The sequence below is a fragment of the Eublepharis macularius genome, chromosome 2 (assembly GCF_028583425.1).
Source record: "Eublepharis macularius isolate TG4126 chromosome 2, MPM_Emac_v1.0, whole genome shotgun sequence".
In the NCBI taxonomy this organism is placed as follows: Eukaryota; Metazoa; Chordata; class Lepidosauria; order Squamata; family Eublepharidae; genus Eublepharis; species Eublepharis macularius.
Window position 1 is genome coordinate 15,407,263 of NC_072791.1, and position 27,928 is coordinate 15,435,190.

Consider the following 27,928-nt stretch of genomic DNA (forward strand, 5'->3'; position numbering starts at 1 on the left):
TGGCTTTTAAATCTTTATTTCAAACAAATCCCTTCAGTGCTGTCTGGGGGTTTGTTGAGGGTATTCCCTGCTTTTTTTTTTTAAAAAAGGATCCAAATGTTATTCGTTTACCTGTACAGAAAGAAAAAGACGAATCTCTCCCTTATTTCTTAATAGCTCCTGATGGCCAAGCTGCCATCTAATGAGGCCATCGCAGAATTAGTTGCCTGGATGAACCACATAGACCAAGAAAGAAGCAACGAGGCCTCCGTAAAATCACAGAGTACCATATGCCAAGTAAAAGACCTTCTCAAGAAGTACAAAGTGAGTGATATTCTAGAAGAACAAGTGGATTCATTACCATTTTGGCAGATGGAATACAAGATTCTGAGCTGTCAGTCATGATGAAAGAATGTCTGCTTGGTGTGGACCATTTGGGTCATTCAGAAATTGGATCTAACTGTAATCATGTGATAGATCTGGGGAACTGAGGAGATGTTGCTCCGTGCCTATAGGAAAAGGTAGCTCATATCAAGTGTAAGGAATAGGATCATGGCATGCAAATGCGTGGCTGGCTGTGGCTACTTCTGTCTTCGTCCTGGGCATCTCCCTGTGTCCCCATTCCTGCCATCGCAGCACCCAGGCTGCCGCTAGTAGGGATCTGCCAGGCAAGTGTAACGCTTGGTTGCAGGTATATATCGGAAGGTGTGTGGACTATCTATGTGCGGTGTGATAGAAAGCTTAACTCACGTCTTTTTGGAGAACAAATAAATTATCTCAGCCATCTTCATCTGCAAAGGTAACCCATATGGCATACTGACCTGCACAGAACATGTCAGAGTGGAATTGTGTGCGTACTTCCAGTGCTGTACAAACAACTCCATAGTTCCTTTCTAGGTCTCCTGCTTTTTGTCCACAGTGTTAGGTCACCCCACTTAAACACCGCACAAGGCCATTTCACCATTTATGGATGCAGTTGCCAGGAACACTACTCAGCAGTAGCAATACAGTTATAAAGCTATATTAGGCTCTTAATTAAAGAGTGTTCTTATGAAAATCGGGGAGGGGGGGAATCCCTGTTCATTTTCCAAGAGGCTTAATGATCTGGAAGATGCATTAACTTCTGAGGTCATACTCTGTAACCATTAGCAAAGGACTTCACTAAGTAATTGTCTTAAGTTATGGTCACAACTCTTCCGTGGATGGATGAATGTTTTTCTGAATGCCAGCAAAGTAAACTGTCAAGTGGTGAATGGCATTTGCTACATGAAAAAATATATATATATTTTGGTCTTTTTCTTCCTCCTAGGAACACCTGATGGAAATGAACTTTAAACAGTGGATAGTTGATTATGTCAACCAGCCATTACAACAGTTGACAACTTGCGATGTCGAACACAAGCGCTATCACAGGATGGCATTTGCAGAGCGTCTTGGGGAAATGAATCTGCAGTGGCACAGACTGCAAGGGTCTCTGAACAAAAAGGTTTGATCATCCTCAACGTAAACTTGCGCAGACCGCAAGGGCATTTTGCCTTTTCAAAGCTTTGCGTGTGTGCTGGAATTCCAAAGGACAGTTTTTATTTACTTTTTTCCTCCTTGCTTTATTGCTTGCCTTTTCTCACTCAGACTCAAGGCAGTTTGAAACAATTCTGTAAGAACAATAGAAAATATATAGCCAACAGTGAATAAAACTGAGTTACAAAATTAGAGAATAGGCTGTGTCGGTCTGCAGTAGAAGAACAAGGTTCGAGTGCAGAAGCGCCTTAGAGATCAACAAGAATTCCAGGGTATAAACTTTCAAGAGTCAAAGCTTCCTTTGTCCGATACAAGGAGATCCCTGAGCCTTATAGCCCAGTTAGAAGGTGGGAGAAGTGTTTCAAAGAAGGGAGTCAGGATGCAGAGGAACAATACAAAATGAAATTAGATTGATTAGAGCGGGGGGGGGGATGCTTGGGGGTAGGAAATGCAGAAAATTAGCATTTGGAGTGAGATAAGAATCCACTTCCGTATTCAGCCCTGGGGAGGTCCATTGTTCTGATTTTGTGAATGAACTCAAGTTAAGTAGCACTGTATCAACAGTACAATACATACAAATTATGTAACAGAGCTGAATTGCAAAATTAAGAAACAGCACAATTAAAGGTGTAATACATATACAAGCAGTGAAAACTGCCTAGATTTCACAGATATCAAACAACCGTATTGGACTGAGCACAGAATGCAAACTCTTGAGAATCTCATTTTACTGTATAGAAGAAAGACAAGTTTCTACTAGCCACTTACAGCAGTGTTTGAAAATGCACTGGCTGAAGCAAACTCACCCAAGTGTCTGAAGATCGTTGCCAGTGACTGGAGGTGCCTATTACATTTCTCTCACTCGTTCTCCAAACAGCTTGGGATAACATAGTAGTAGGATGGGTTGGTGCAGAAGTGAAGGGACGCATTGACAGGTTCTTCTTTCTTAGTATTCACAGGAACAAGCAGTTTAAGATACCTTTCTCTTCAGAACCTTCAGATCTGCCTCCCAAGCTGTGTTCTCTGTGCCCCTGCCTGCGAAGTTGAGATGGATGGCAATTAGAGGATTTTTCAGTGGCGGCGTTTCATCTTTGGGATGCGCCCCTGCCCGTGTACTGCTGCTCTTATGCCTGTTTTATGATTACTGCTCTTTAACTTTCAGTTACGCTGTTTACATCCATGAGGGTTTTATCAATAATTTTATGGATGTTTTATTTGTGATTTTTATGATTTTATTGCTGATTTTTATGATTTTATGTTTAATGGTTTAATTGTTTGTACTTTGCTGAGTGCCCCAAGCAGGTCCCTGGAGGAGCAGCAACCAAGGGCCAAGCTACACATGACGAATGACACTTGAACGGCAAGTGTATTTCTCCCTGTTCACTTGCCCTCCACTCAATCCACTTGCCGTTCAAGTGTCATTCGTCATGTGTAGCTTGGCCCCAAATCTTGTAAATAAATAATGTCTTCACTTCTAACTTGCAGATAAAGGAACTGGAGCACATTTTGGAGATTGTTACTGAAAATGAAAACAGATGCCATGCCTTGGGCAGCTGGCTGGAAGCACAAAGCAGAAGGTTAGAATTTCTAGAGAAGCCGTTGAGTTTCATCCTTGCAGAGGAAACAGCAAATGAGTGCCAGGTAAAGTCATTTTTAAATTGCAAAGTTGAAAAGTTTGGGTTTTTGTGAGTTGGATCCAAGCAGTTTTGCTACCAATGAAAACCAGAAGAGGAGGGGTCCATTCAACCATCAAACTGGCTATGTTGGGGATCACTTATATATTTATTAACTTTATCTATAGCCCACCTTTCTCATCATACTCAAGACAGATTACATGGTGTAAAACTATGCAGTCAGACAGAACAACACGATTAATGAGCTATGCTATAGGAGTAGGATTACAAAGCTTAGAAATGATGCAAAAAAGTATCAGACATGATATATCAAACAAAGCAGAAAATGGAACTACACAAGGAGAAAACAATTCAGTAAGAGCAAGAAAGCAAATAGCGGCACAGACTTACTCCCTTTGTAACAGGGGTGGCCAAACTTGCTTAGTGTAAGAGCCACATAGAATAAACGTCAGATGTTTGAGAGCCGCAAGACATGGTGCATTGAAGTGACTTCAGAGGAAGAGGCGGATGTGAAAGTGACATCACAGGAAGGGGTGGGGGGTTGGTGCAGTGTGCTGGAAGTGACATCATCATAAGGGGTGGAGCTTGGGAAAAGCCATAACATGACCTTTGACTTGGAAGTGACATCACAAAAGTGATGTCACATCCTTGCTAGGCTTCACCCCCAAACTCCCCAGGTATTTTCTGAGTCAGGCCTGGCAACCCCAACATGGAAAGAAAGAAGGAAGGAAGGAAGGAAAAAAGGAAAAGGGAGGGAAAGACATGGAAAGAAAGAAGGAAAGGGAGGGAGGGAAAGACATGAAGAGAAAGAAGGAAAGGGAGGGAAGTGAGGGAAATAAACTAAACTAAAATGTATGGCCACGGCGATACTCAAGAGACCTCTGGGAGCCACACAATATGTTTAGAAGAGCCACATGTAGCTCCCGAGCCACAGCTTGGCCACCCCTGCTTTATAATAATGCCCTCCTGAACAATTCTATTTAACATGGTTTGTGGAATGACGGAAATGTGGGAGCCTTCCTGACCTCCTCAGACAGGCCGATGCCTTGAATGAAAAAGTCATCAAGACCCAACCCCAGTCCATTAAAAGACATTTTCTCAGGAAAAGCGGGCTCGAGGCAGCGCAATAAGAATACACAACAACATGTCTATCTCCAGCTGAGAATTTAAAACAGACAGAAATACAACTTCTAAAACTGGCGATCCCAAGCAGCAGCATGAAACTTAACTGAAGGCTTGCTTAAATAAAGCCACGGAAGGTAGCTAGACAGACAACCGGGTGTGTGCTTCTTTGGCAGCCCCTTAAAGAGCATCGGTGCTACCACCAAAAACGTGCTGGTCCCCTCTCCCTAAAGGAAGTGCATCTCTGCAATCATTCTGCCATCCATTGCGTGTAGAACTGGTGGTTACTCTACTGCCTTTCAATCAGGGCCTGGAGGACAAAAACAAAACTACGTTGTGAAGCTGATAAGTACTAATGTTAGGGTTTTCACCTAATTTTGAAGAAAATATTTAAATCAATTAAACTTGCACATGCACACATAAATAATATTGTTGAAAAGGGGCTGGGGGGAAGTATGCTTTTTATTGTATGCACGTTGCTGCCGACATCCTTTGAGCAGAGACATTCCGTGCAATGTCGAAATGAAGGGGGAATTCCTCTTCTAAGAACGTAAGAAGAGCCTTGCTGGATCTAGACCAGTGGTCCATCTAGTCCACCATCCTGTCTCATACACTGGCCAACCAGTTACTCTGGATGACCAGCAACATGCTGGACTTGAGGGACCACTGGCTTAGCCAGGCTTTTCTTGGAAGAGGCATTCTCCTTTTATTCCCCCCTCATTTTGACTTTGCACAGAATGCCTCTTCTCAAAGACTGCTTGTGGCAACAATCATCTAACAAAAAGGCCTTTTTTCCTTAAGATGGTACTGGCCATCTGCACTTATTTAAGATTCCGTTATAAGAAAAATAATCATTCGCTTTTAAAAGAATGGTCGCCATATTCATTAGGGCTGCCTTTTTAGTCTGTCAGAAAGGCTTCTTATATCAGTTGCCCCAGCCAATTAAAAGTTGCAGCCCTCCCTAATTCTCAAATTAATAATAGTTCAACAAAATTTGTTGTCTCACCACCTTCTTCCTCCTTCTAGGTCCAGGTTTTGTTTTGTTGCCGTGGTTACTCCTTTCTCTCCTGTTGCAGAAGTAGAGAAGTACTGTGTAATTTTGCTATTTATTCCCTATAATGTTTTTGCTGAGCCCCGGAGTATTTCATTTTTTTAGCCAGGGGACAGCGGGATTCATTCCAACTAGCTCATATGAAGCGTTGTTCATAAATAAGGGACAGATCGAGATGTTCTTATTGAGCAGGTACACTCACTAGGGGAGTGAGGAAGGAAAAGAGAGAGGTTGACTAAAGCCAGGAACAATTTTGCAAGATCTTGGGGCTTTTAAAAGCTTTACAAAACATTTCTAATCACTAGGCATGTGTATAAACTGCTTTGGACAAAAAAAAAAATCCACCCTGCAGTACGTTTAGCGCCAAGAAATGTGGATATTTGTGGCCTGGATCAAATATGTAAGTACAACCATGAAGGAACTAGAAAAGATCCTGAAGGACAAGAATGGGTCACGGGGGACCAAGATCAAGATATTTCGCACTATGTATTCCCCATTACTATGTAGAGATGTGAGAGTTGGACACTGAAGAAAGCTAACAGGAAGAAAATTAATTCATTTGAAATGTGCTGCTGGAGGGGAGTTTTGCGGATACCATGGATGGCCAAGAAGACAAATAAGTGGGTTCTAGAACAAATCCAGCCCAAATTCTCCCTAGAAGCTAAAATGACGAATCTCAGGTTGTTATACTTTGGTCACGTTATGAGAAGAGAAGTCTCACTGGAAAAGACAATACTAGAAAAAGTGGAAGGCAGTAGGAAAAGAAGACCCAAAATGAGATGGCTTGACTCAATAAAGGAAGCCACGGCCTGCAGTTTACAAGATCTGTTAATGATAGGATGTTTTGAGGTCTTTCATTCATAGCATCGCCAAAAGTCAGAAACGATTTGACTGCACACACAGCACAGCACACACACATGTGTCTGCTGACTTGTGGTTCCAGTATGGCTCTGCAGAGTCCTGGATACTGTTGACTTGAGCCTACTGGATGTTCTCACCCACCTACAGGCTCTGCCTTTCTTGCTCCTGCCAATCACTAACTTAGAAAAAGAAACAGGGCGTGCGCGGAGGGAGGATGGATGCAGGGATCTCAAACCCCAAAGCTGCTCATTTTCAAGAGTTATTCAGAGCCCTGGGGAGCTTGTCCATTACTGGTCTCGACTGGTGCAGCTGGAACACTTTGCCTTAATCTGCCTTTTTAAAAAAAAAATGCAATCAGCTAAATTGTTGTTAGTGGGGTTGGGTTTTTTTGGTTGGCATTTCAGTTGTTTTTATAGTATTTTTAAAATTGGGGTTATTTATGTAAGGTGCTTTGGGAGCCTGCTGGCTGAAAAACAGGACAGATACAGAAGACACAAATAACAAACACGTGAAATGAACCTAAAAGTGTTTGAGCCTGGTATGTTTCCAGTAATCTTGTCCCTTGCGCTTGGCAGTTAACTTTACATATTAATTATTACCAGTTTTTAAATATTAGTACAAATCCAGTGTGCACATACATTTATAATACATAATATGTATAAATGTGTGTGTGTGTGTGTGTGTGTATACAAACAAAGTAACAAAGCCTGTTGTGGGGGAAAATACAACAGACTCTAGAAAAAGGAGAGTAGGCGAGCATTGCCTCTTTCTCTGTGAGTGATCCCAGCAGGGTGAAGGCAAGGGGAAGACATTGCCACCTGCTCTGCTCATTATCCCGGCCGGGTGAAGGGGGAATGGGCATTGCCACCTGCTCCTCTTCTGATCCCAACTGGGTGAAGGGGGGGGGGTAGGCATTGCCACCTGCTCCACTCCTGATCCCAACTGCGTGAAGAGGGGGTGGGCATTGCCACCTGCTCCGCTCCTGATCCCAGGTTGGTGAAGGCGGTGGGCGATCATTGCCACCTGCTCTGTTCCTGATCCCAACTGGGTGAAGTGGGGGCTAGCATTGCCACCAGCTCTGCTCCTGATTCCAGCTGGGTGAAGGAGAGGGGCGGGTATTGCCATCTGCTCCACTGCTGATCCCAGCTGGGGGAAGGCACGGGGAAGGCATTGCCATCTGCTCCACTGCTGATCCCAGCTGGGTGAAGGCAGGGGGATGGCATTGCCATCTGCTCCACTTCTGATGCCAGTTGGGAGAAGGCGGGGGGCAGGCATTGCCGCCTGCTCCACACCTGATCCCAGCCTGATCTTCCTTCCATGGCATGCGCTTGGAGGGACAGGCTGCCTCTTCTGGGCTTCCCTCCACAGCAGCGCCCTCTGGAGACGCACCAGGGTAGGAAGTGAGTTGTCTGGAACATGGTTAGCCATTTATATAGTAGGATACACACACACGTTTGTATGTATGTATCATCATTTTAAATTAATTTTTTAAGAATGGTGATTGCGTGTATATTTAGATGAAAGGTGAGAGAAGAAGGAAAGGTACCCCACACCTGCAAGGGCTGTAAGAAGATGAATGAACCATATATAACCAGAATAAACCGATAACCACAAGGGTTTGTTTCCCTTACAGAGAAAAGTTGTTTCATTATGCTGGTTCTATGATTTCACTGTTCATTGATGGTTTTCAGCTGAGAGTCACTGCTAATTCATTAGTGCTATGTGGCTTTAGGTAAGCCGCTTCTCTCAGCCCCAGCTCCCCAGCTGTATTGTTGGGATAATAATAACACTAACTTGTTCACCACTTTGGATGAGGGAATAATCTATTTAGAAGAGCAGTATGTAAGTGCTGTTGTTGTTGTTGTTGTTGTTATTGTTGTTATTGCCTCTAGAGTTAAGGGAAGGCTACTTGCTGTGGAGGTAAACACCACAGCTAGTAGAAAAGATCCCAGCCCTTTATGTTTTCTTTCTGCCTTCTGCCTTCCATTGTCATTTTTAGGAGCCTTAGTTTCTACTCCTGTGCTTTATGCTGCTGAATATTTTTTTTAATACTTTTACTATTTGTTTATTTCAGGAATTTTTATGCTACCTCTCCAGGGGAACCTGCCCGAGGCAGCTTACAAAATAACGTAATACGCAAAGTTATAAAATAAAACCCAGCATTAAAAACCTCTCCCAGGGGGAGAAGGAAAACAAAATCGTGGAACAGCTTAAAATGAATTTAACAATTTCCAAACAAAAAGCACACTGTGAAATGTTTTTAAAATATCGATCCCTTGATTAAATATTGTAAACTACCATAAGAATATTTCAGTGAGAGAGTGAGAAATAAGATAAGAAATAATTCTAGTAAACAAAAATAGAAAATCTTCCTTTTTTTGACCCCTATAGATGCCCTTAGGATAATGTTTTACTATTTCAGGTTTTCATGTTGAATATTGTGATTACCTAAATAAATATATGACAGTAGCTAAATTTTAAAGGTAGAGTTGCCAACTCCACGTTAGGAAATTACTGGGGATTCGGGGGTGGAGCCTGGAGAAGGGAGAGTGGGGGGAGAGGAGAGGAGGGGCTTCCATTGTGTATATGGCCTTAGAGTCCACCTTCCAAAGCAGCCATTTTCTCCAGGAGAACTGATTTTATAGCCTGGAGATAAGTTGTAATTCCAGGAGCTCTCCAGGCCCCACCTGGAGGTTGGCAAGCCTGTCCAAAGGGATCCACCAATTCCAGTAAACTCCTTAATAGCACAGATATTTACTGTGCTGTATATTACTTCGTACTTCTTGGGTTAGTTACAATCTAGGTATTTTTTTACGATACAATTCTATATAGATTCTGCATAGGATTACCATTTTATTGTACTTGAATTAGCTATGATTATTCTTAGTGGTCTCTTGGTGTGTTGTTTCATACACAACTTGTTCATTGATGGATTCTTTTTCCACAGTTTAGGATACATCTATCTAGTCCGGGGCTCCAGTTTGTACTCCCAAACCTGTGTGCTACGTTTTACTTTTTGTGACTCACATATTCAGATATTTTTCTGGGATTTGCAATGGCTACAAGATCTTGTTTTTTCCTGTTTTCCTCTATACGCCCCACTGTTAAAGCTATCAACCAGGACTGATTTTATTTTAAAAAGCAGCACTGCTAAAAATGAATGTGTCTTGAATTAAGCCAGCCTGGTGGACTGGTTAGTGTGTCGAGCTAGGATCTGGGAGACCCAGGTTCAAATCTCTACTCTGTCACAGATGCTTGGTGGGCAATCTTGTGCCAATCACATGTTCTTGCCCCACTTGCCTCTCAGGGTACAATGTAGAATGACATAAACTGCTTTGGGTCTCCACTGGGGAGAAAGGTGGGGTATAAATGAAGTAAGTATGTAAATAAGCACAGAGGAGAATTTTCATCCCCTGCCCCTTTTGTTCCCAGGCACTAGAAAACCAGTTAGCAACTAAATCTCAGGATATAGATCAGCTAAAGCGGGCTGTTAGTGGCTGTGCCGAGCTTCCTCAGGAGGTCGTGTGGAGAATCAGCGAATTGGATCAACAGAGGACCGAAGTTGGCAACCAGGTAGACAATTTGATTTTAGGCTACCTCTAAGAAATGTTAGGGTAACTCCAGCAATCTCTCATCAGAAAATTTTGGAAGATGTAGATCTTTCCCAGTCCCTCTCCACAGCAGCCCTTCCTGCCCTCAGAGGAGGCGATTCCTGGAGATATAGCCATGTGGGTTGCAGGGCTGCACTGAGGAAAAGACTAGAATTGCCCCTCATACTTAATGAAAGCCAATGTGGTAAATGGATTAAAATTTCAGGCTAGGATCTGGGAGACCCAGAGCCAAATTCTATTCAGCCATGAAGCTCATGGGATGACCTTGGGTTAGTTACTCTCGCTGAGATCCCGAAGAACAGTTAGAGAAAAAAGACAATTTTCTGAGCCTAACTTACTTCACAGAGTTGGTGGCAGTGAATACAGGAAATAAATGGGGAGTTCCATAACCCAATAACCCTGGGCAGTAACTGGGTGAGGGGTAGTGAACGTAAGAAAATGGCTGCCCTGTCTTGTGGAGTCTCTGAGAAGATGAGACCCTGGGTCTAGAAAGCGAAGGGCTCTCTCCTTAGTAGACAGAGGTGTGACTGCCTAACCTGCCTGAATCCCTGAACCTGAGGATGAGAAGTTATATAAGGATGGGAGCAGTAAAGGGTCATAACGTGAGGATTTTAAGCATTCCTGGAGTGAGAGCTCCCAATGCAATTGAAATCATTCAGGAGATGTGCAGTCTATAATTTTTATCTGTGGACAGCGGCAACAAGAGAAAACCAATATAGTAAACCAGTATTATTTCTGTAAATCGTCCTCTGATCAGGTGTTCTGGGATGCATTCTGCCTGCACTGTGAGGCCTTGGCCTTGAATTAAGATGCTAATGGAAATAATTTCGATGCTTCTGTTTCAAGCACAGGGGTGTGTGTGTGTGTGTGTTTTAATGGATGGTTTGAAGCATGTACCAGTGCCTGAGAAATCAGTTAGATTAATTGGTTAAATTTGTAAAGACTTTTGTTCAGCACGCATTAGGAGAGTACTAAAATAATTTTTTTAAAGGGGTGGAGAGGAATTATCATTTTAAAATGCCTTTGTATGTAATTGCCGAAGCGTATTTTGTAGAACAAAAATGTCGCCACTGAATTTAAGCATGGCTCGTCTGCTTGCAGGTGGCTCTGCTGAAAGCGTCGACCCGGATGGCTTTAGAGCAGTGGAGGCTTTATGACCAACTCTGGGGTGAAGTCAAATTTGTCCTTGCAAGAGCTTTCTATGGCACAGAGCACAGCAAGCCTCCTGTGATTACACTGGAGACCCTGAGAAGCCAGGTGCAAAACCTGCAGGTACGTTTCACAAAGGCATACACAAAGAATTCTTAAGGTTCTTTTCCTTCTTGGTGTGAATAAAGTGAGTTGGAGCTTGTGTCTTGATTTGCTCACACCGGCGATTCCCCCGTTCCACAGCAGACAGGCTCCTCCATGAACATGTCATACTGTTCCCTAAGATGCTCTGAGGTCCTCAGGAGCAGGATTGGGTCAGGGGTGTGTGTGCAGTAGGCTGCAGAAGAAAGGAGGAGGTGTAAAAGTTTTGTTCTGTAAGCTACAGCTTCTGTGATGGGGCACAGGATTCAACCTAATGTAGAGGAGAGTAAATCTGTTATCATGCTGTGTGTTTTGGATATTCTGTTGGATCCAGAAATATTTTACACTCTAGGGTATTTTATGGGAAGAAGAAAACTAAATCCAGCAGTTTCTTGAGTTTGCAAACCAGGCTGCACAAACATGGGCGCAAGTGGAAGCCCAGTAGCTGCTGTGGAACCAAGCTGTTCTAGCCCTGCACAAAATCTTGCCATGCATGTTTGCAGAGTAGCATTACTGGCCAGTTTCATTCTGCTCACAGCCTGGTTTCTTCCCATGAGTTTGATGAGATGACACATTCCGGCTCTGTGATTCTGTGCACCTGAAACGCACAAGAAGAACCGTTTCCACCTGCCTTACTCTATAGGCACACTAACATCCTAGTGCCTGTCATAAGTCTGGGCGCACTAAAGATCACTGCAAACTGATCAGTGTGCAACTTTCACAGCTTTTAGTGCCACCAGAATGTGTGCCGATGTTACTATCACATGTGTTGAGATACATTAAGGTTCTATGATACTTGCTATATGGAAGTCTCTACCTGTAGGAATTCTGTAACGTTTGCAGTCTTCCTCATGAGCACATGAACACACTTATGCTGTCAGATTCATTGTTCTATCTTTCACAGTCTCTTCAAGATAAAGCAGAGGGCAGTGAAGAAATCTGGGCTAGACTCCAAGCTGCTGGTGATAATCTGAAGAAGCTGTGTGATCCGTCATGTTCAGATCTTATTGACCAGAAATACAAGGAGGCACACACAAGGTACAGTAAGTGCTTGCGTGCATGTGTGTGTCTGTGTGAGTGAGCTGAGTTGTATCATTGAACGGGCTGCTCCAAGCAGAGCATTGTTTGCAGACTGCCAGCAGTTGTTACGCTGGTCAGATAATCAGGGCTTTTTTTCTGGGAAAAGACGTAGAACTCAGTGGGTTGCCCTCGGAGAAAATGGTCACATGGCTGGTGGCCCCGCCCCCTGATCTCCAGACAGCTGGGAGTTTAGATTGCCCTCCGTGCTGCCGAGCGGCATGGAGGGCAATCTCAACTCCCCTCTGTCTGGAGATCAGGGGGCGGGGCCACCAGCCATGTGACCATTTTCAAGAGGTTCCGGAACTCCGTTCCACCACATTCCAGCTGAAAAAAAGCCCTGCAGATATTAATGTTTAATGTAGAAGGAAGTAGAAGGATTTTGACTGTCAGAAGAGCAAGATTCAAGTCCAATGGCGCCTTAAAGACCAACAAGATTTCCAGGGTGTAAGCTTTCAAGATCCTTGCACAAAAACTTATAGCCTGGAAATCATGTTGGTCTTTTAAGGTGCTACTGGACTCAAATCTTGCTCTTTTGCTACAGACCAACATGGCTCCCCACCTGAAATTAACGGTCAGTATAATCCTCAGAACACGTTCCTGGAACTGAGCTCTGCTGAGTGGGCCCAAGTAGGTTCCTGAGTAAACATTTGTATGATCGTGCTCTGTTATCTTCGTTCTCTGTGGTTAGATGGATGTTGCAGATGACTGGCATGTCCGTTCAGCGTGCCAGACCGCCCTTAAGGCTGGCACCATCTATCTCGATCCTCCCACTGATCTTCTGCTATTACATACATCCTTGCAGTGGTCATCATGTTGTGCCAAACCACTGTGTAATATACATTTACCTATGTATCAAGATGCCTTTTACTAAGTCAGACTGTTGGTCCAACTAGCCCAAAATTGCCTGCTCTGTGTAGCAGCAGCTCTCCGAAGATTTCGGTAGAGAAAGTACCGACCCATACCATCTCTTGAGTTCCTTCAAGTGGAGAGACCACACACATAGGAACACATGAAGGTGCCTTATACTGAATCAGGCTGTTAGTCCATCAGGGTCAGTATTGTCTGCTCAGGCCGGCAGTGGCTCTCCAGGATCTCAGGCAGAAGTTGTTATGGGATTTTTAGACCCCTTTCCACAAAATCTTGCTAGGAGCACGCATTCAAGCTGACATCTCCCAAAGCATGCAGTGTTACCAGAACTGCTCTTTATTATAATGGGGAATTAGCTTTAGCAGTCTGTAACTTAAAATTAGCGCGGATCTTAACCTATGTTTACGGAGGTCCCGATCCCAGACACTCTAGTGACAAAGAGGCAGACTACAAATAGTTTCAATCACGTGTATTTGCTAACAATGTGGCGTAAGCCTACACTTGCACAAGCATACAAGAGAACACACAAGATCTAAGAAATACAGAGTAGGAAATGCAGAGACTTTCGCATTAGCTGGTTCCCAATGATGGTGGGGAATACTCACTTATCCTGAAGTGAAGCAGAGACACAACAGCGAGGTGGCCCAATGCCAGCAATGGGACCACGGACAGACAGCAAGGGGTTCTGGACAGGAATGGCCTAAGCACCATGCGGTCTGAGAGACCAGCTTAAATACCCCAAAACGTACCCTGGGGCAGGTGCTGTACTTGGTGGTTCTCACAGATTAAAACAAAGGTTCTAATGGGCTACTGAATGGCTTGGATGGGCCACTTTGGTAATCTGATTGCGATAAGTGACACCTCAGGAAGAGGGGACAAAAGAGGGAGGGGGAAATCCGAGTGGGCTGAATGGATGTTCCAGCAGACAGGGCTTGTCCTGATGTCATCAGCTCTGGAATGCGGAGGTTTCTTTGAGATGCATTCTCTAAGTGCTTGGGATGGTCGGCACTTAGTTCCTTCTCCGGGGCGGCTCCTAAGATATGCAGAGCGGGGCGAGGTGCTCTCGCTGTGGACGTGGTGTGCCCGCTTCGCCGAAATGGCTTCCCAAAGCACTCTTCTTCCCTGGGTCTTCTGGCTGCCTAAGAACATGGATGCCGGCTGGGCATAGCTGGGGCTGGTTTGCAGGCTGCCCGGTAGTGAAGGCAAGCTCGGGGACCGGCCCGTGGGAGGCTCCAGGCGGGAACTGACCAGGGAGCGCCTAGCCAGGCTCGCTGGAGGTTTCCCCGGCAGGCGCCCGGCTGCTAGCAGCGACTTGGGCCCATATGAGGCAGGCTTCCACGGAGGCAGGGGAAACAGCACACAACACACAGTCCAAAGCAGGGAACAGGCACGGTCCGTGGCAGATGGCAATGCAGGCACGAGGCACACTTGTAATAAAGTCCAAACATACACTGGGAAATCCAGATACAGGTCAGGGCAGGGCTGCCCAGAAAAAGAGTCCTTTGTGCAGTTATCCAAGCATGGAGTCAGGGAACTACACAGTCTATTGCAGTAGCAAGGTAATTAACACGCAGGCAGGAAACTGACACGTGTACCAGAACACACGCATGCAGGGCAGTCTTTGGTGCAGCAGTAAAACAGCAACGCAGGAAACTTTAACACAGTTCATGGCAGGCCTTAAAGCAGGAGAGGGGGCCTACTTGGCAACAGCAGGCACGTAAGATGACCTTGCTCTGGTGTCCCAATTCTTCCTTTGAGATATCCGGCTTGTCAGATAGGTCTCTGGTAGGCAAGAAGGGTCACTGAGCAAAGTATCAAGATATATGGGCTGAATCCACACATCCCAGCATAACGCTAAACTGTCGGAACAATAGCATCTTCCTGGCGCGATTTCTGACATCGTCGCGCCACGATTCCACTCTCATGGCGCGATGATGTCAGAAAGCGCACCAGGAAGACGCTGTCGTTCCAGCAGTTTAGCGCTATGCTGTGACGTGTGGATTCAGCCACGGTTCCAGCTTCTCAAATATTTGTCATAGATCCAGAGGAGTTAGCCGTGTTAGTCTGTGGTAGCAAAATCAAAAAGAGTCCAGTAGCACCTTTAAGACTAACCAACTTTACTGTAGCATAAGCTTTCGAGAATCACAGTTCTCTTCGTCAGATGCATCTGACGAAGAGAACTGTGATTCTCGAAAGCTTATGCTACAATAAAATTGGTTAGTCTTAAAGGTGCTACTGGACTCTTTTCAAATATTTGTATGTTCATTTGTCACTCAAGCATGTATTCTGGGAAAATATCATGTCATTCTGTGTCATTCTGACAGGGTGTTTATACTAACTTTTTTGATCTTTTATTCTGTAAACAAATAGCAATTATTTTGTAAACAGTCAGTGCTGAGGGTATATAAAGCCCTCCAATGTAACTGGTCCCTACATATTTTAGCCTTGGTATTGGTGATATGTGTCATGGGCTTATTGCATAAAACAATAAACCCATATTTCTTTATAGATCTCAGCTTTGGGGGCCTTGATTCTGTGTGAAATTATTGGCTGAAGGGGGGTTGGGGTGTCATAAGAATTTGGGCGGGACCCGACCCTTTCAGATCCCTCTCGCCTCTGGGGTTCATTGCTCAGGGTTGCCCCTCACCAAGGCATGTATGAATGCAAATAACCTTGCTTTCCCTAGCACTAATCTGCGCTTCTGATGTAAAACAGTACCCTTTTGCACAGAAAAGATCTTAACCAAGACTGATGCGTTTATTTTAGAAGCAAGCAAGAAAGATACAAACTAGCAAGACAAGGCTTCGGTCCCGGGCCTGTCTCTGCCCTTGACTGTTACAATGCTAGCAAAAGAGATATAGACGCATAAGTAATAATACAAAGTACAGGTAAACTGCAATGTCCCTTCCCCCAACCAGAGCGCTGTAGTGACCACCGTTGATAAGCCGCAAGACCTAACAGGTCTCTGCAGGTTACCAAGAGGCAGTGCTGTGTGCTCTGTGCTCACTTCTTTTATAGGGAAAATTTCCAAAAACGTGCGTAGTTTGCATAGGTTTTTTTCTTCAAAGGTATTTCTGATGTGGGGATGTTACATTCTCTTTTTTAAGATAGTCAGTTTTCTTGATATGCATACTAGCTAAAGTAAATAACAAAGGAATCTTCACACTTCACCAGTCCCAGCGGGGTCAGTTTGCCCCTACTGGAGATGAGATGCGCTTTCGGTACTTATCTCCCTGTCCCGTTTGTAATTTACATGTAAAGGCCAAGAGGCCCTTAGAAACTATGTGCCAATTAACAACTGTTTTATGGCTCTATCTGTCCTTTGTCACAAGGAGCGGTGAAATCTTCAGCCAACTCCCAAGAAACGAAACTTACATGCTGAGAGCTTTAGGAAGGTCCTTTTCCAAGCTAAGACTGGTTGGTTCCCTGTTGCATTTGGGCCTGGCCCTGGACCCAAATTCAAAATTCTCCCCACAGGGGTTTGAAGTCAGACACAGCGTACTCTAAAGTAAATCCCTTTTCAGAAGTCTTTCACATCACCCACTAATTGATCCTTTAATCCTAGACATGCCGAGGATTGAACTTGGGACTTCCTGCCTGCAAAGCCCATGCCTTGCCCCTGAGCCATGGCCCGCCCCTTAAAGGTGCCAGCCACAAACCCTGAACAACATTTGGGGAAGGGGCTGTAGTTTAGTGGCAGAGCATTTGCTTTGCGTGCAGAAAGTCCCAGGTTCAATCCCCGACATCTCCAGTTGCAAGGTAGTGGGTGATGTGAGAAACTGGAGAACTACTGGCTGTCAGAGTAGACAATGCCGACCTTGAGACCAAAGGTCTGACTCTTAGAAGGTGACTGGTATTTATTAGGGGGGAGCTGTAGCTTCCTGGGAAACCTTCAAAAAGGCAGGTTCTTCTGCAGTTGCAACATACCATGGTTCTCTTCTGCAAGTTTCTCTGTGCTTTTTAGTATACTTTTTTTAGCCCCTGTGTGCATTGGAGTTCTTTTTGCCCTTTTAAAAACAATATAATGGAAAAATGAAAGCTGGTTGAAGAGCTCATTGTCACCTTGCATTTCTTTTATGGATCGGGTGTGTTTTTAAACCCACCTTTCCTTCAAATTGATTAGGATTGTATACTTTCTTCACTTCCCTCCCTCGTTCCTTGTAGCTTCACAACAACTCTGTGAGGTTAGGCTGAGAGAGAATAACTGGCTCAAGGTTAACGCAGTTTGCTTCCTGACAGAGTAGAGATTTGAACCCCGATCCTGAACACTGACCCTGCTGTAACCCTGGCTCTTTTTGACAGGTGGGTGCTGATCGATGAAGACCTAGGAGATCAGCTGCAGAAAGCACAAGCTTCTTTACATCTCTGGGAATCGTACAGTGGCTTACACGCTGAGGTGTCAGCCAAGCTGAGCAAGCACGAAGAGGAGTGCGGTTCCCTGTGGGCGGCTCCCATCCCTGCAAGCCATGCGATGGACTTCCTAAGGCAGAAGTCGCAGGACATCAAAGTAAGTCGACAGCATTCATAACAAAACATGAGTCCAGTGGCACCTGGACTGTTGTTAGTCTTTCAGGTGCCACTGGACTTCTGCTTTGGTTTGCTGTGATCAACTAATGTGGCGATTACCCCACTGAGACCGCATTCATGCCTGCTCGTCTTATGAACAACGATGCTCTTTATCAGATGCCAAGTGCCTAAGGAGCTGGGCTCTGGCCGTTAACTGAATCAAAAAAAGATCAAAGAGTCTACGATCTGAAATGAGAAGAGGAAAGTGGGAGGGACACCGAAGGAAAGAGAAAGGAGAAAGAAGGATTATAGGTCAATGATGCAAAAGAAAGCAGCGTTTTTAAAAATGCCATCTCTAAACCATTGCAAAGCAGGATATTGTGCAGGTGGCCGTGACAACGAATGTAACCCTGTTGTTGGGAGGAAAGGCGTCTTACATTCTACCTGAACAAAGTGTGAAGTCTTCGTCCAGCCAAAGGAGCCTTCTTCCAATTTAAGCGGCTCTTCCTCCAACAGCAGAAGTTTCCTTGGAGGCTGGAAGATCTTGGAGGATGGTTGGATCCATGTGTTAAAACTGCTCGGCAGAATGAGGGAGAGATATTTGGTGTTTAAAAAAAAAAAGTAGCCATTCCCCCCACATCCCAGCTTTACGCACAAATGGGCAGATATGTGAATAAAATACCTGTGGGTGCTCTTGTCACACATAGCTTGGCTTTCACTGGCCACCAAAGTTCCAGCTTCATGACAGGAGACAGATATAGGCCTGTATTTGTTTCTCCCTTTGTAAAGGGTTTATTTATTTATTTATATCATTTATATTATTTGTATTCCGCCCTCCCCGCAAGCGGGCTCAGCCCACTATAAGCTACAGATCCTTTTAGCCAGAAATGATCATATTACTACTCTGGCAATAGCCAAATTCTTCTCCTATGTAATTAAATCTAATAGATAGCCACATCTGGACAACTCGGCGTTCCAGCTGGGTGGCGTTGGTTATAGCCATTTTTATTATTAGCATTACTTGCTGTTGTCATTTTAATTGCTTTCTCTTCTTCCGTATTGTTGATGCTCAAGTCTGTAGTCATAAGAGTGGAGAATAAAGAATGAAAAAGAAAAAAAAACAGGACAGTCTAGTACTGGTTTCATCCTAAACCTTTGTTATAAATAATGAAACCAGGAGGATGCCTTTACAGAGTCGTCGTTCCAGAACACAGAAATACTTTGTCTTACCCCACATCCTCATCTTCATGTTCTATATGGGGTGCCTTCGGTAAAAGCCACCCAAAAATGAAACTCAATTTTGCACTAAATGGATTGAGCTATGCCACCAGGAAAATGTTTTAGATTTTTTTCCCGGGATGTTCCCAGAATAAAAGGGCGACCACAGCAACTCCCTGGGATCTCAGGGGTGGAGCAGCTTCTGCTTTCTTCAGAACCGGTAGAGCTTTCCGCACAAAGCAATTCCGTGTCTCTCTCCAGCAAAGAGAAAGTGGAATAATTTGGCCAGGCACAAAGCCGATATTAAAACCACCCCATAGTAATAATCGCTTCTCAACATCTGCAGGGAAGAGACAAATTATTCTTCCCTCTTTGTAGAGGAAAAAAAAATACCAATAACCACTCTAATGACTGAGGGGGTATTTCATACCCTTTCCAGTTGAGGATGACTCTTAGATACCAGTTTGGGCATTCAACGTGCTTTTAAATCGCAATTCCTTTTTCTGTGCTAACAATTTTGTAGGGGAGATTGAGGGCTTATGATAAAATGCCCTGCCTCTGCAAGCTGATAGATTTGTGGCATTAATAAACTCCATGTGAAAACATAATGGGAAGAAATTAAAATGGATCGCTTCAAAGTAGCGGGTTCATTTGGCCTTCAGAGCACAGCTGCCAAGAGAAAAAGGGGTTAGGAAGCCAGACATGGATTGAGTCAGGTTGGCAAAATTTGTTCTTAATGGTGTTAGATTAGTATTTTTATTCTCACTTTATGCCCATTAGCAGCTCAGATGTTACTTTTTTCCGCATTTGATGCTAAATGGAAATTGTAATAAATTATACATTTCAGAAGAAATGCTTCTCTCCCTTCCCCTTTCATGCTTTTTTCCAGAAAAAAAGGAGAGTTGGCAGACTAAGCGTCCCTTTGTATTGTTAATCACCTGCATGCAGGAAGTAAAGTTGTGTTAAGCAAGATTTGCATCCCTTGGAGAATCATGCAAATGCCCAGTCCGACCCTCTTGCAGCCTTTAGAACATTTGCAAAGGCTCTCTTTTTCTTAGACATCACAGCTGGAAATCTGCAAAAGGATCTCATGCTATTTTTAAAAATGTTAATAGCAGACTGGGGGTGGGGTCCCAATCGCTCGCTTCATTTCCGGGGTATGAGTTTCCGAGAGTTAAAGCTCCGTCATACCCTGGAAATCTAGTTAGTCTTTAAGGTGCTACTAGACCGAAATCTTACTCTTCTTCTACAGACCAACACTGCTGATTTCCCCCCTGGTTGAAATACAAAGATGGAGAGGAGGGGAACTGAGATAGGGTGAAATGGCACAAGAAACAGGATTAACCCTTCCTCCACAGCTGAGACGGGGGGGGGGGGACTCTGCAGCTGCTATTTAATTCTTTTAATGTTTTAAAGCAAAAGCTAAGTTCATGGCTCTTACCTTTAGGTTGCTTCTTATTTAGGGACAAATTTTCACAATAATAGTAAGGCTGCAATCCTATGCACTTTGACGCATTGAAGAAAGCAGAACTTTGAAGAAGCGTGCATAAGATTGTCTACGTGGCTCATATTAGTGCTTGGCTTGGTTTAGTCTTCTGGTTGGTTTCATGATTAGTTGTTTTAACGTGATATTTAGGTCTTCAAGTAAGGCTTGCAGTTACACAGCTTATGCAAGTGAGATCATAGAGAGTATGCAGCAGGACTTTTCAGCAATGGCACCTATTTTTCAAGGATTTCATGTCCTTTTTTTATTGATATATTTGAGCTGTTCCAGGCACCTCATAAAAGTAAAACGGTAAAAATCATAAATCCACATTCAGCACAAGATAATTCCTACTATAGCCCCCACATCAGCTGCTAAAGCAAGAAGTTGCCCCTCTAGAAAGAGATTCCTAAACATGGTCTGGGAGAAACTATTTTTATCATTTCTGCACATGGCAGGGAAACATCTGGGGCAAAGAGCAAGCACATAATGGCCAGGCAAAATGCAGCTCTCTCTGAAACTCCCAGGTTGGCATCCTAACTAAGGACCATCTTTTGCCTGCCCTGATGTACCTTTCTGTCTTTCCAGAAACTGCAGCTTGGCCTTCAGAACATCAAAGGAAGTTTTCTCCAAACTTCTGAACTGGCAGAGAAAATAGCTCAGGTGGCTGAGCCTGCCTCACCGTCCCTCCTTCCGGAGAAGTTCCAACCTTTTCAAAGGATCTCCTATTTGGAACAGATGTTGCAGATGAAAGTGAACGAGTTTCAGGTACTCCTTGAAGGAGATTTTTGCTGATGACTAAGAGCCTTTTCAGAGATGCTTGAGTAGTTTCTCCTGACACAACCTTTGGAAAATGCAGGTAACAAATGGGTGACCCATGAGGAATTTCAGGGCAAGCCTTCCTCTTCTTCCACCTCCCCTCCCCCCATCATGATCATTCCCTGAAACATGCAGGTCTCTTCCTCCCTCCCTCCCCTTTGTCCCGGAAACCCTTGCGCAGATTTTACTGTTTGAAATTAGATTTAGCTATAAGGTGCAGGTATCAGGGGCCGCAGAATGGTATGGAATACCCTGATCTTGTTGCATCTTGGAAGCTAAACAGGATCAGTACTGGGATGAGGGACCACCAAGGAAGACTCTGCGAGGACGGCAATAGCAAACAACCTTCGCTTCTCACATGCCATGAAAGCCCCTTGTTGAGTCTCCATAATATGGTTGTGACTTGACGACACGTAGCCACATATAAGATGCAAGTATCACACGGATAAAGGTAACAGACAGACCCATTCAATAGATTTAGGGTTATAGACTGCAGAGTAGAGAGGTGTATGAGCTGGAATTCATCAGTAGCAACTCCACTGCTCTCAGCAGCGCTTTTATCGCAGGAGGGATAGGGAGGGGTCGCAGCCCCCAACCTCTTATGACATAGTTAGGTCCAAACTACATGTTACATCTGCCATGTCATCACCATAGGGACTAGCAGCAGGGAGCCAGACGGAAATTCAACATGGGAAGTCTAGTAGTAGTAGTAGTAGTAGTAGTAGTAGTAGTAGTAGTAGTAATAGTAGTAGTAGTATTCAAATTACATGCAACACAATCAATAATAAAGATCACATGTTATCATTGATTGGCCTTGCTGAGCTGATACAAGTTTCCGCCAGAGACCTAAGTATCAGCCCGGTATCAGTGTGAAATGTACATTGTTCCAAGTAACGCCATCTTTTGCAGTTCTGTAGGTGGTGGTTGTTGAGGATGATGATATGATAATTTATTTGATTTCTAGCCCGCTCTCCCCACAAGCGGGCTCAGGGTAGGTTACAACCATCTTATAATGCAAAATGGTATGTATGGTATTTTAATGCTATGTGACATTTGTGTTTTGTTATCCGCCCTGAGCCTGCGAAAGCAGGGAGGGCGGAATATAAATATAATAAATTAAATTAAAATTAAATTAAAAATAAAATAGAAGCACCTTGGGGGCCAGTTCTGGTCAGGACCACACAGCATGGGGGAAGAGAGCCCCAGTGCCATTCTGGGTCAAAGAAACAGCACAGGGGGCAAAGCAGGAGCCCCCTACCCCATGGTCCCAACCAGAACTGGACCCCTGCAGCATTTTTAAACTGAGTTCCTATGGGGTAATTCCAGCTGGCATCTTGCTGTTAATCTCTGTGATGACTACAAGACAGATGTAATGTATAGTTTGGCCCTAAGCGACTGCCATTGTCATCCTCATCCATATCTGTTCAAGGACATTTCCCCCAGAGGACCCAGGTGGGATCTCTCTAGATCTGCCTAAGTTATGACCCCAAAGGGAAACACTCTTTAGTCAGCTACTGCCTGTCTTCCCCTCTCCGCACACCCCTAGCACTCATTCCAGTCAGATGCTCCCTCTTGAACATCAGAGTCTCTGGATGGATGGATGCTGGGATTTTCAGGATCATACGAGCTATAAACGGTTCGTAGATGCTGCACTGAATAAGATATATCACAAGAGCAGTCCTGATCCATCTAATCCAGTATCCTGTTGTGACCAGTCTGTAGCCCTTTTGTACCAGTGAATCCTGTAGGTTAATTGCACGTTCTCCTGGCCCACTGAGTGCATTGTTTCTGTGGTGTGCCATTTGACTGTGTGTGCCCAGTCTAACATCTGTCCCTTCCTTCCCTCAGTTTAGTCTTTTGCAACTAGAAAATTTTGAGAATCGCTTAGAACAACTGGAAAATCACGTTAAGGAAACCGTAGAAGTCTTGGACAATTTGGATCATGGAGAGGAAGGCTCAGAGCTCTTCATGGTAAACACATGTCCACACAGTGGAGTTGAAATTTATTTGGGCAACAGGGTTGTGGCATAAGCCGGTGCACTCCAGTGGAAGGTCAAATAATGTAGATGGATCATCATGTCTGGGTTCTCTTCATAATCTCCTGCTTATTCTGCTTAGTGAGAAGGTTCTCCCTGAACTCTTGCAATATTACTTCTCCTCATGCAACTCATTTATTATTATTTATTTAAAACGTTCCTGGGCTGCCTTTCCACCCAAATATCATCCCCAAGGCAGTGAGCAGCCGAACGTTAAAATGTTAAAACGGCATTTAAAATATTTATACAATCTGATAAAAACATATAAACATGCAACCCACCCGGGTTTACTTGGAGTACGCTAAAGAAAACAACATCTTCACCTGCTGGTGGAAGACAACAACAGATGGAGACGGATGAATCTCCATCTGTTGGAGGGAGGGAGTTCCAAAGTTCTGGTGCCGTGACCGAGAAGGCCCTTTTTCAGGTTGCCACCCATCTAACCTCAGTTGACAGGGGTACCCAAAGAAGAGCCTCCAGAGATGACCGCAGTGGCTGGGTAGTTCAAATGGGAGAAGGTGATCTGTAAAGTCACCATTTGGGTTGCCTTGGCAATAGGCAGCTAGAGAGGATGGCTGGGCTCTCACAAGAAGGAATAGTAAAAAGTCCAGTAGCACCTTTAAGACTAACCAACTTTATTGAGGCATAAGCTTTCGAGAACCACAGCTCTCTTTGTCACATGCAACAAGAAGGAATATTGCCTTAGTTTGAGAAATAGCATGGCTGGCCTGACTCTGCTGTTAAAGAGCCAGGCTATTGGACAGGGGAGGGGGGAGTGAGGAGGCGAGGAGTTATTTTTTCCTGCTCCTGGGTAAAGGCAACTGGCTGGCTGGTGGTGGGTGGGAGGGAGGGAAGGTTTGTGCCCCTCTCCTCAATCTTTATCTCATTATAAAGCTGGCCCTGCCCACACTTCAAAAACCTGGAGTCTTGCTTTCACCTCCTGGGGATTACTTTCCTATCTTAATACCGGTAGCTTCTGTCTTAACTAAGTAAATAAATTTGTATAAGTGATTGGGAGGAGGTAAAAACAGAGAGAGGCTTAAAATTTATTTTGTTAAACGTTTCGGCTCCCACCATCGCTGCTAACACATTTAGATCCTACTGTGGTGCTGATGGAGGTGGAAGCTGAAACGCTGAAATAAATAATTTTCAGTCTGTCTGTGCTTTTTTTGGTCACTTACTTAGATAATGAATAATTGTGATTGACTGCATCCTGCCTGCTTGAATGCTGTACTCTTTGGTTGTTGTTGTTTCTTTTCAAATCATAGATCTCTTTTTAAACAAATTATTTCACCTAACAGAAGTGCAGTTTAATTATTTTGAGAGACAGGTGCAATAAAATGTGCTATTATGTGATTACTTCCAGCAGTTAAACTTCGTTTAAGGAACATTGCTTTTCCCTGGAAATAATAAATGCTCTCAATTTATTAATAAGCTAATAATACAAATTGCATTTGTTCTCTTCATCGTACAATGATTGCTTGGCTATACTCCCAAATTCCTGGGCCTTTTTGAAAAGGCATCAAGAGATTTGCTTTCATCCAGAGATGCAGGAATCTACATGCTGTGATTGTCGTGCTCTGTGCTTCTTTGAGAACACATTAATCCTGTCAACAAAGTGTGGACTGGGAGGACCAAATTGACTGTTGGCACCTGGTCACCCTTATACCCTTTTCCAGGAGATTTTAGGTGTCAGGATAAGAGGTTTGCAAAAAGGTCACCGTATTGGTCTGTTGAATTGAAGTAAAACAAAATTCTAGCAGTACCTGAAAACCAACAACATTTATTTCAGTACGAGCTTTCATGAGTCACAGCCCGTTTTGTCAAATAGTGCCTCGTAAAATTTTCCCAGTACGGTTTTCTATCACATGTCTATCTGGCAAAGTGAGCTGTGACCCACAAACAGGTCGTATTGGAATAGTTTTAATATTTATTTAATTTATGTCATTTATAGTCTGCCTTCCTCACTGAGACTCAAGGCGGATTACGCAGTGTGAGATTAGTACAGTCAGTTTCAAGGGCCATAGGGTAAACAGAGACAAGTTTACAAAGACATAGCATTAGTAAGAATCCAATACAGAGTTGAAGAAATGCTGAAACAGAACATAAGCAATTCTAGGACTGACATTAGACCACATGAAGCTCAAGTAGCTCATAGGAGCACATATTTAATACAACAGGTAGTACATAAGGCAACATAGTGGTGAAGTCTGTGGGTCCTTAACTCATTAGCGAAGCGTCTGAGAGCCCCTCCCTACAATACAAAAGCAGGGTGGCACCTGCAGGAGATTAGGACGTCCTTCTTAATCTCTCAACTCAGTAGACTGCCACATGTTTTAAAATGGCTCTTTCTTGGCCCATCCCCATGATAAGAGTGCTTGATAGTTACAACTGCTTGATATCCCTCCTCTCCAAGTCCCTCTAATGATTGATTTCTGCTGTTGATTTCACCTGTGTGCAGCCTGGCACCTGCAGGAGACCCTGTTCAGATGAGCAAAGCTGCCATGGAGGAACATAGGGAGGGAGAGCAATAGTTGTTGGAATAAATGTTGTTACTGCATAAGGCATTCTATTAAGGTAAGAGGTGCCAATATTTCCAGCACTAATTGAATTGCTTACCCTCTTTTCAGAGCCAGATGTTGGGTCTCATTGCTTTGTCTCCTGAGATGGAGAGTCTGAATGAAGTGAGCTTCAAGTTACCACTTGGTGACTTCACGGCCAAGAGACTGCAGAACCTGAACTGGCAGTGGGCTCAGAAGACAGCAATGGCTCAGGAGCAATGCAGGTAAAAAACAAAGAAAGAAAAGGTTTCCCTTCCCATTCCAATCGTACGCTGCCACAGATGCTGCCTTCCTTTTGCTTATGGTAAAAACTCCCATTGCCGAGTCCTACCGTTTGGCCTAGCATCCGCTCCTGGGGTATTTGATGAGACTGGGTAGCTCTAGTGGCCTGTCTTGAGGTTGCATGTCTTTAACCATTACTGCAGAAGTGGGAGATGACTCTGTGGTAAAATCTTCTGCCATGATACTCCTGCAACAGGAACAGTGCTTCCTGGGGGATCACCTCTCTCCATTTGTACCTCGGAGAGCTCTTAGGTCTGTAGGTAAACACCTACTGGTGGTCCCTGGCCCCCGAGAGGCTTGGCTGGCCTCGGCCAGGGCCAAGGCATTTTCTATCCTGGCCCCAACCTGGTGGAACTCTCTGTCGGAAGACACTCGGGCCCGCCAAAATCTTGTATCTTTTCGGCAGGCCTGTAAGACAGAGATGTTCTGCCAGGCATATGGCTGAGTCCAGCACGGGATCCATCAAATTAGCCTCCCTGCCGGTCTCCTACCAATGGGGGAGGGCATATGGTTCATCTACCCCCCCCCCATGCTATGCTTGGGAAGTTAGAGTTTCTCCAACCCACACCTCCACCCTTTTCTTCCTTGGTGTATGGTGGGCAGGGAAACGGGGAAGGGTGCCCCGTCTGGAATATTGAAATTCATGTTTGTACTGAGATGTTATTTTATTGTTTTTATCCATTGTAATTTATTTATGATTGTAACCTGCCCTGAGCCTGCTTGCAGGGAGGGAGGGCTAAAAATCTAATCAATCAATCAGTCTAGAATACTTCCTGATTTCCCCCAATCCTGTTCTCAGATAATACAGGCGCTTGCTTTGTGCTCAGGAACAGAATGGCACTTAATTTACCAGGATTGTTTCCAGCGAGCCACTGCCTGGATTGGCTTTCAGAGGCCAGGAGCAAAGTAGTGCCGCATGGGCTGATTTAATTCCTTAAGTTCATTAGGTATTCTCTGAAATGGTGCCCCCTTCTAAGGTAGATTTTGGCTGGAGGAGGCCACATCTCCATCTTCCAGAAACAGGGCTGCAGCCTACACCTCCTGCTTCCCACTGAATTGCTCTTTCCCGATGAGCTACCTGCTAAATCATCATCTTGGCTGTAAGCCCTTCGGGTGCTGGAGCTGTTGATCATTTTGTTACCGGAGTATACATTGAACGTTCTAATTGGAAATGGTTGCTTTCTGTTTTTGTTGCCATTTATATTTTGCAGTGAACTGCAGGACACTCCGTCGGACGAAAAGTTTCTCCAGAGATGTCAGAAATGGGTTCAGTTCTTAGAAAGGATGAAGGAGAGCTTGAAAGAGAATGTGGCGGGAACTCTAGAAGAGCTACAGGAACAACAAAGAGATTACGAGGTGATGTGTGCCTGCCTAGCAGAAGGCCAAGGAGCCACTGGTGCACCGCCAATCCTTGGGCTGAAATTCTCTACTTTTACTGCTTGTAGAGGCAGATCTTCCCCTTCCTCCAGCATTCCCCCATGATTCCTGAAGGGATGGTACCGTGAGTGGATAAAATGCCATGCAGAATGAGGAGGCCATAGCGAGGGGCGGGGGGAGTGTTAAGGGATTTTTTTAAGGACCTGTCATCTAATGCCCTATGTGGGAGCACAATTGAAGCTGAACACACACACAAGAGGCAAATTTGCCTCAGTGGCAGATTCTTTCTCCCTGGCTTCTGGAATTAAAACTACAGGTCCACTCAATCTTGCAGTGAGGAGAGAAAGTTCCTTTTAACTATAAACATTTTCTTTTCACTTTCCAACTAAGATTTTAACCTTGACTGTATTATTTCCCAGAAAAAATTCAAACCCATGACAAAATTATGACTCCAGCATTGAAATGTTTATATTACATTAAGATCCGATCGTCCCATCAATTAGACTTTTTGGGTGCCATGAATCCTGGAGAATGTATTATTTGTTCCAACCTTTGATCTTTTACTCTGTAAAACAAATAACCCCATTATTCTGTAAACAATCAGTGTTAAGGGTATTTAAAGTCCTCCAATGC

The 27,928-nt window shown here is 44.2% G+C and overlaps 1 protein-coding gene across 2 annotated transcripts in view; it reads left to right on the forward strand.

The window, feature by feature from the left end:
- LOC129323834 (nesprin-2-like) overlaps positions 1-27,928 on the forward strand; it is a 256,004-nt gene that overhangs the window by 163,753 nt on the left and 64,323 nt on the right. For both annotated transcript variants that reach the window (XM_054970582.1, XM_054970583.1), the window contains 11 exons: positions 157-303; positions 1,289-1,465; positions 2,983-3,138; positions 9,598-9,738; positions 10,878-11,048; positions 11,971-12,104; positions 17,316-17,520; positions 20,809-20,988; positions 22,888-23,010; positions 25,706-25,860; positions 27,130-27,274. In XM_054970582.1, the coding sequence (XP_054826557.1) occupies positions 157-303; positions 1,289-1,465; positions 2,983-3,138; positions 9,598-9,738; positions 10,878-11,048; positions 11,971-12,104; positions 17,316-17,520; positions 20,809-20,988; positions 22,888-23,010; positions 25,706-25,860; positions 27,130-27,274 (1,734 nt within the window). The remainder of the gene's footprint in view (positions 1-156; positions 304-1,288; positions 1,466-2,982; positions 3,139-9,597; positions 9,739-10,877; positions 11,049-11,970; positions 12,105-17,315; positions 17,521-20,808; positions 20,989-22,887; positions 23,011-25,705; positions 25,861-27,129; positions 27,275-27,928) is intronic.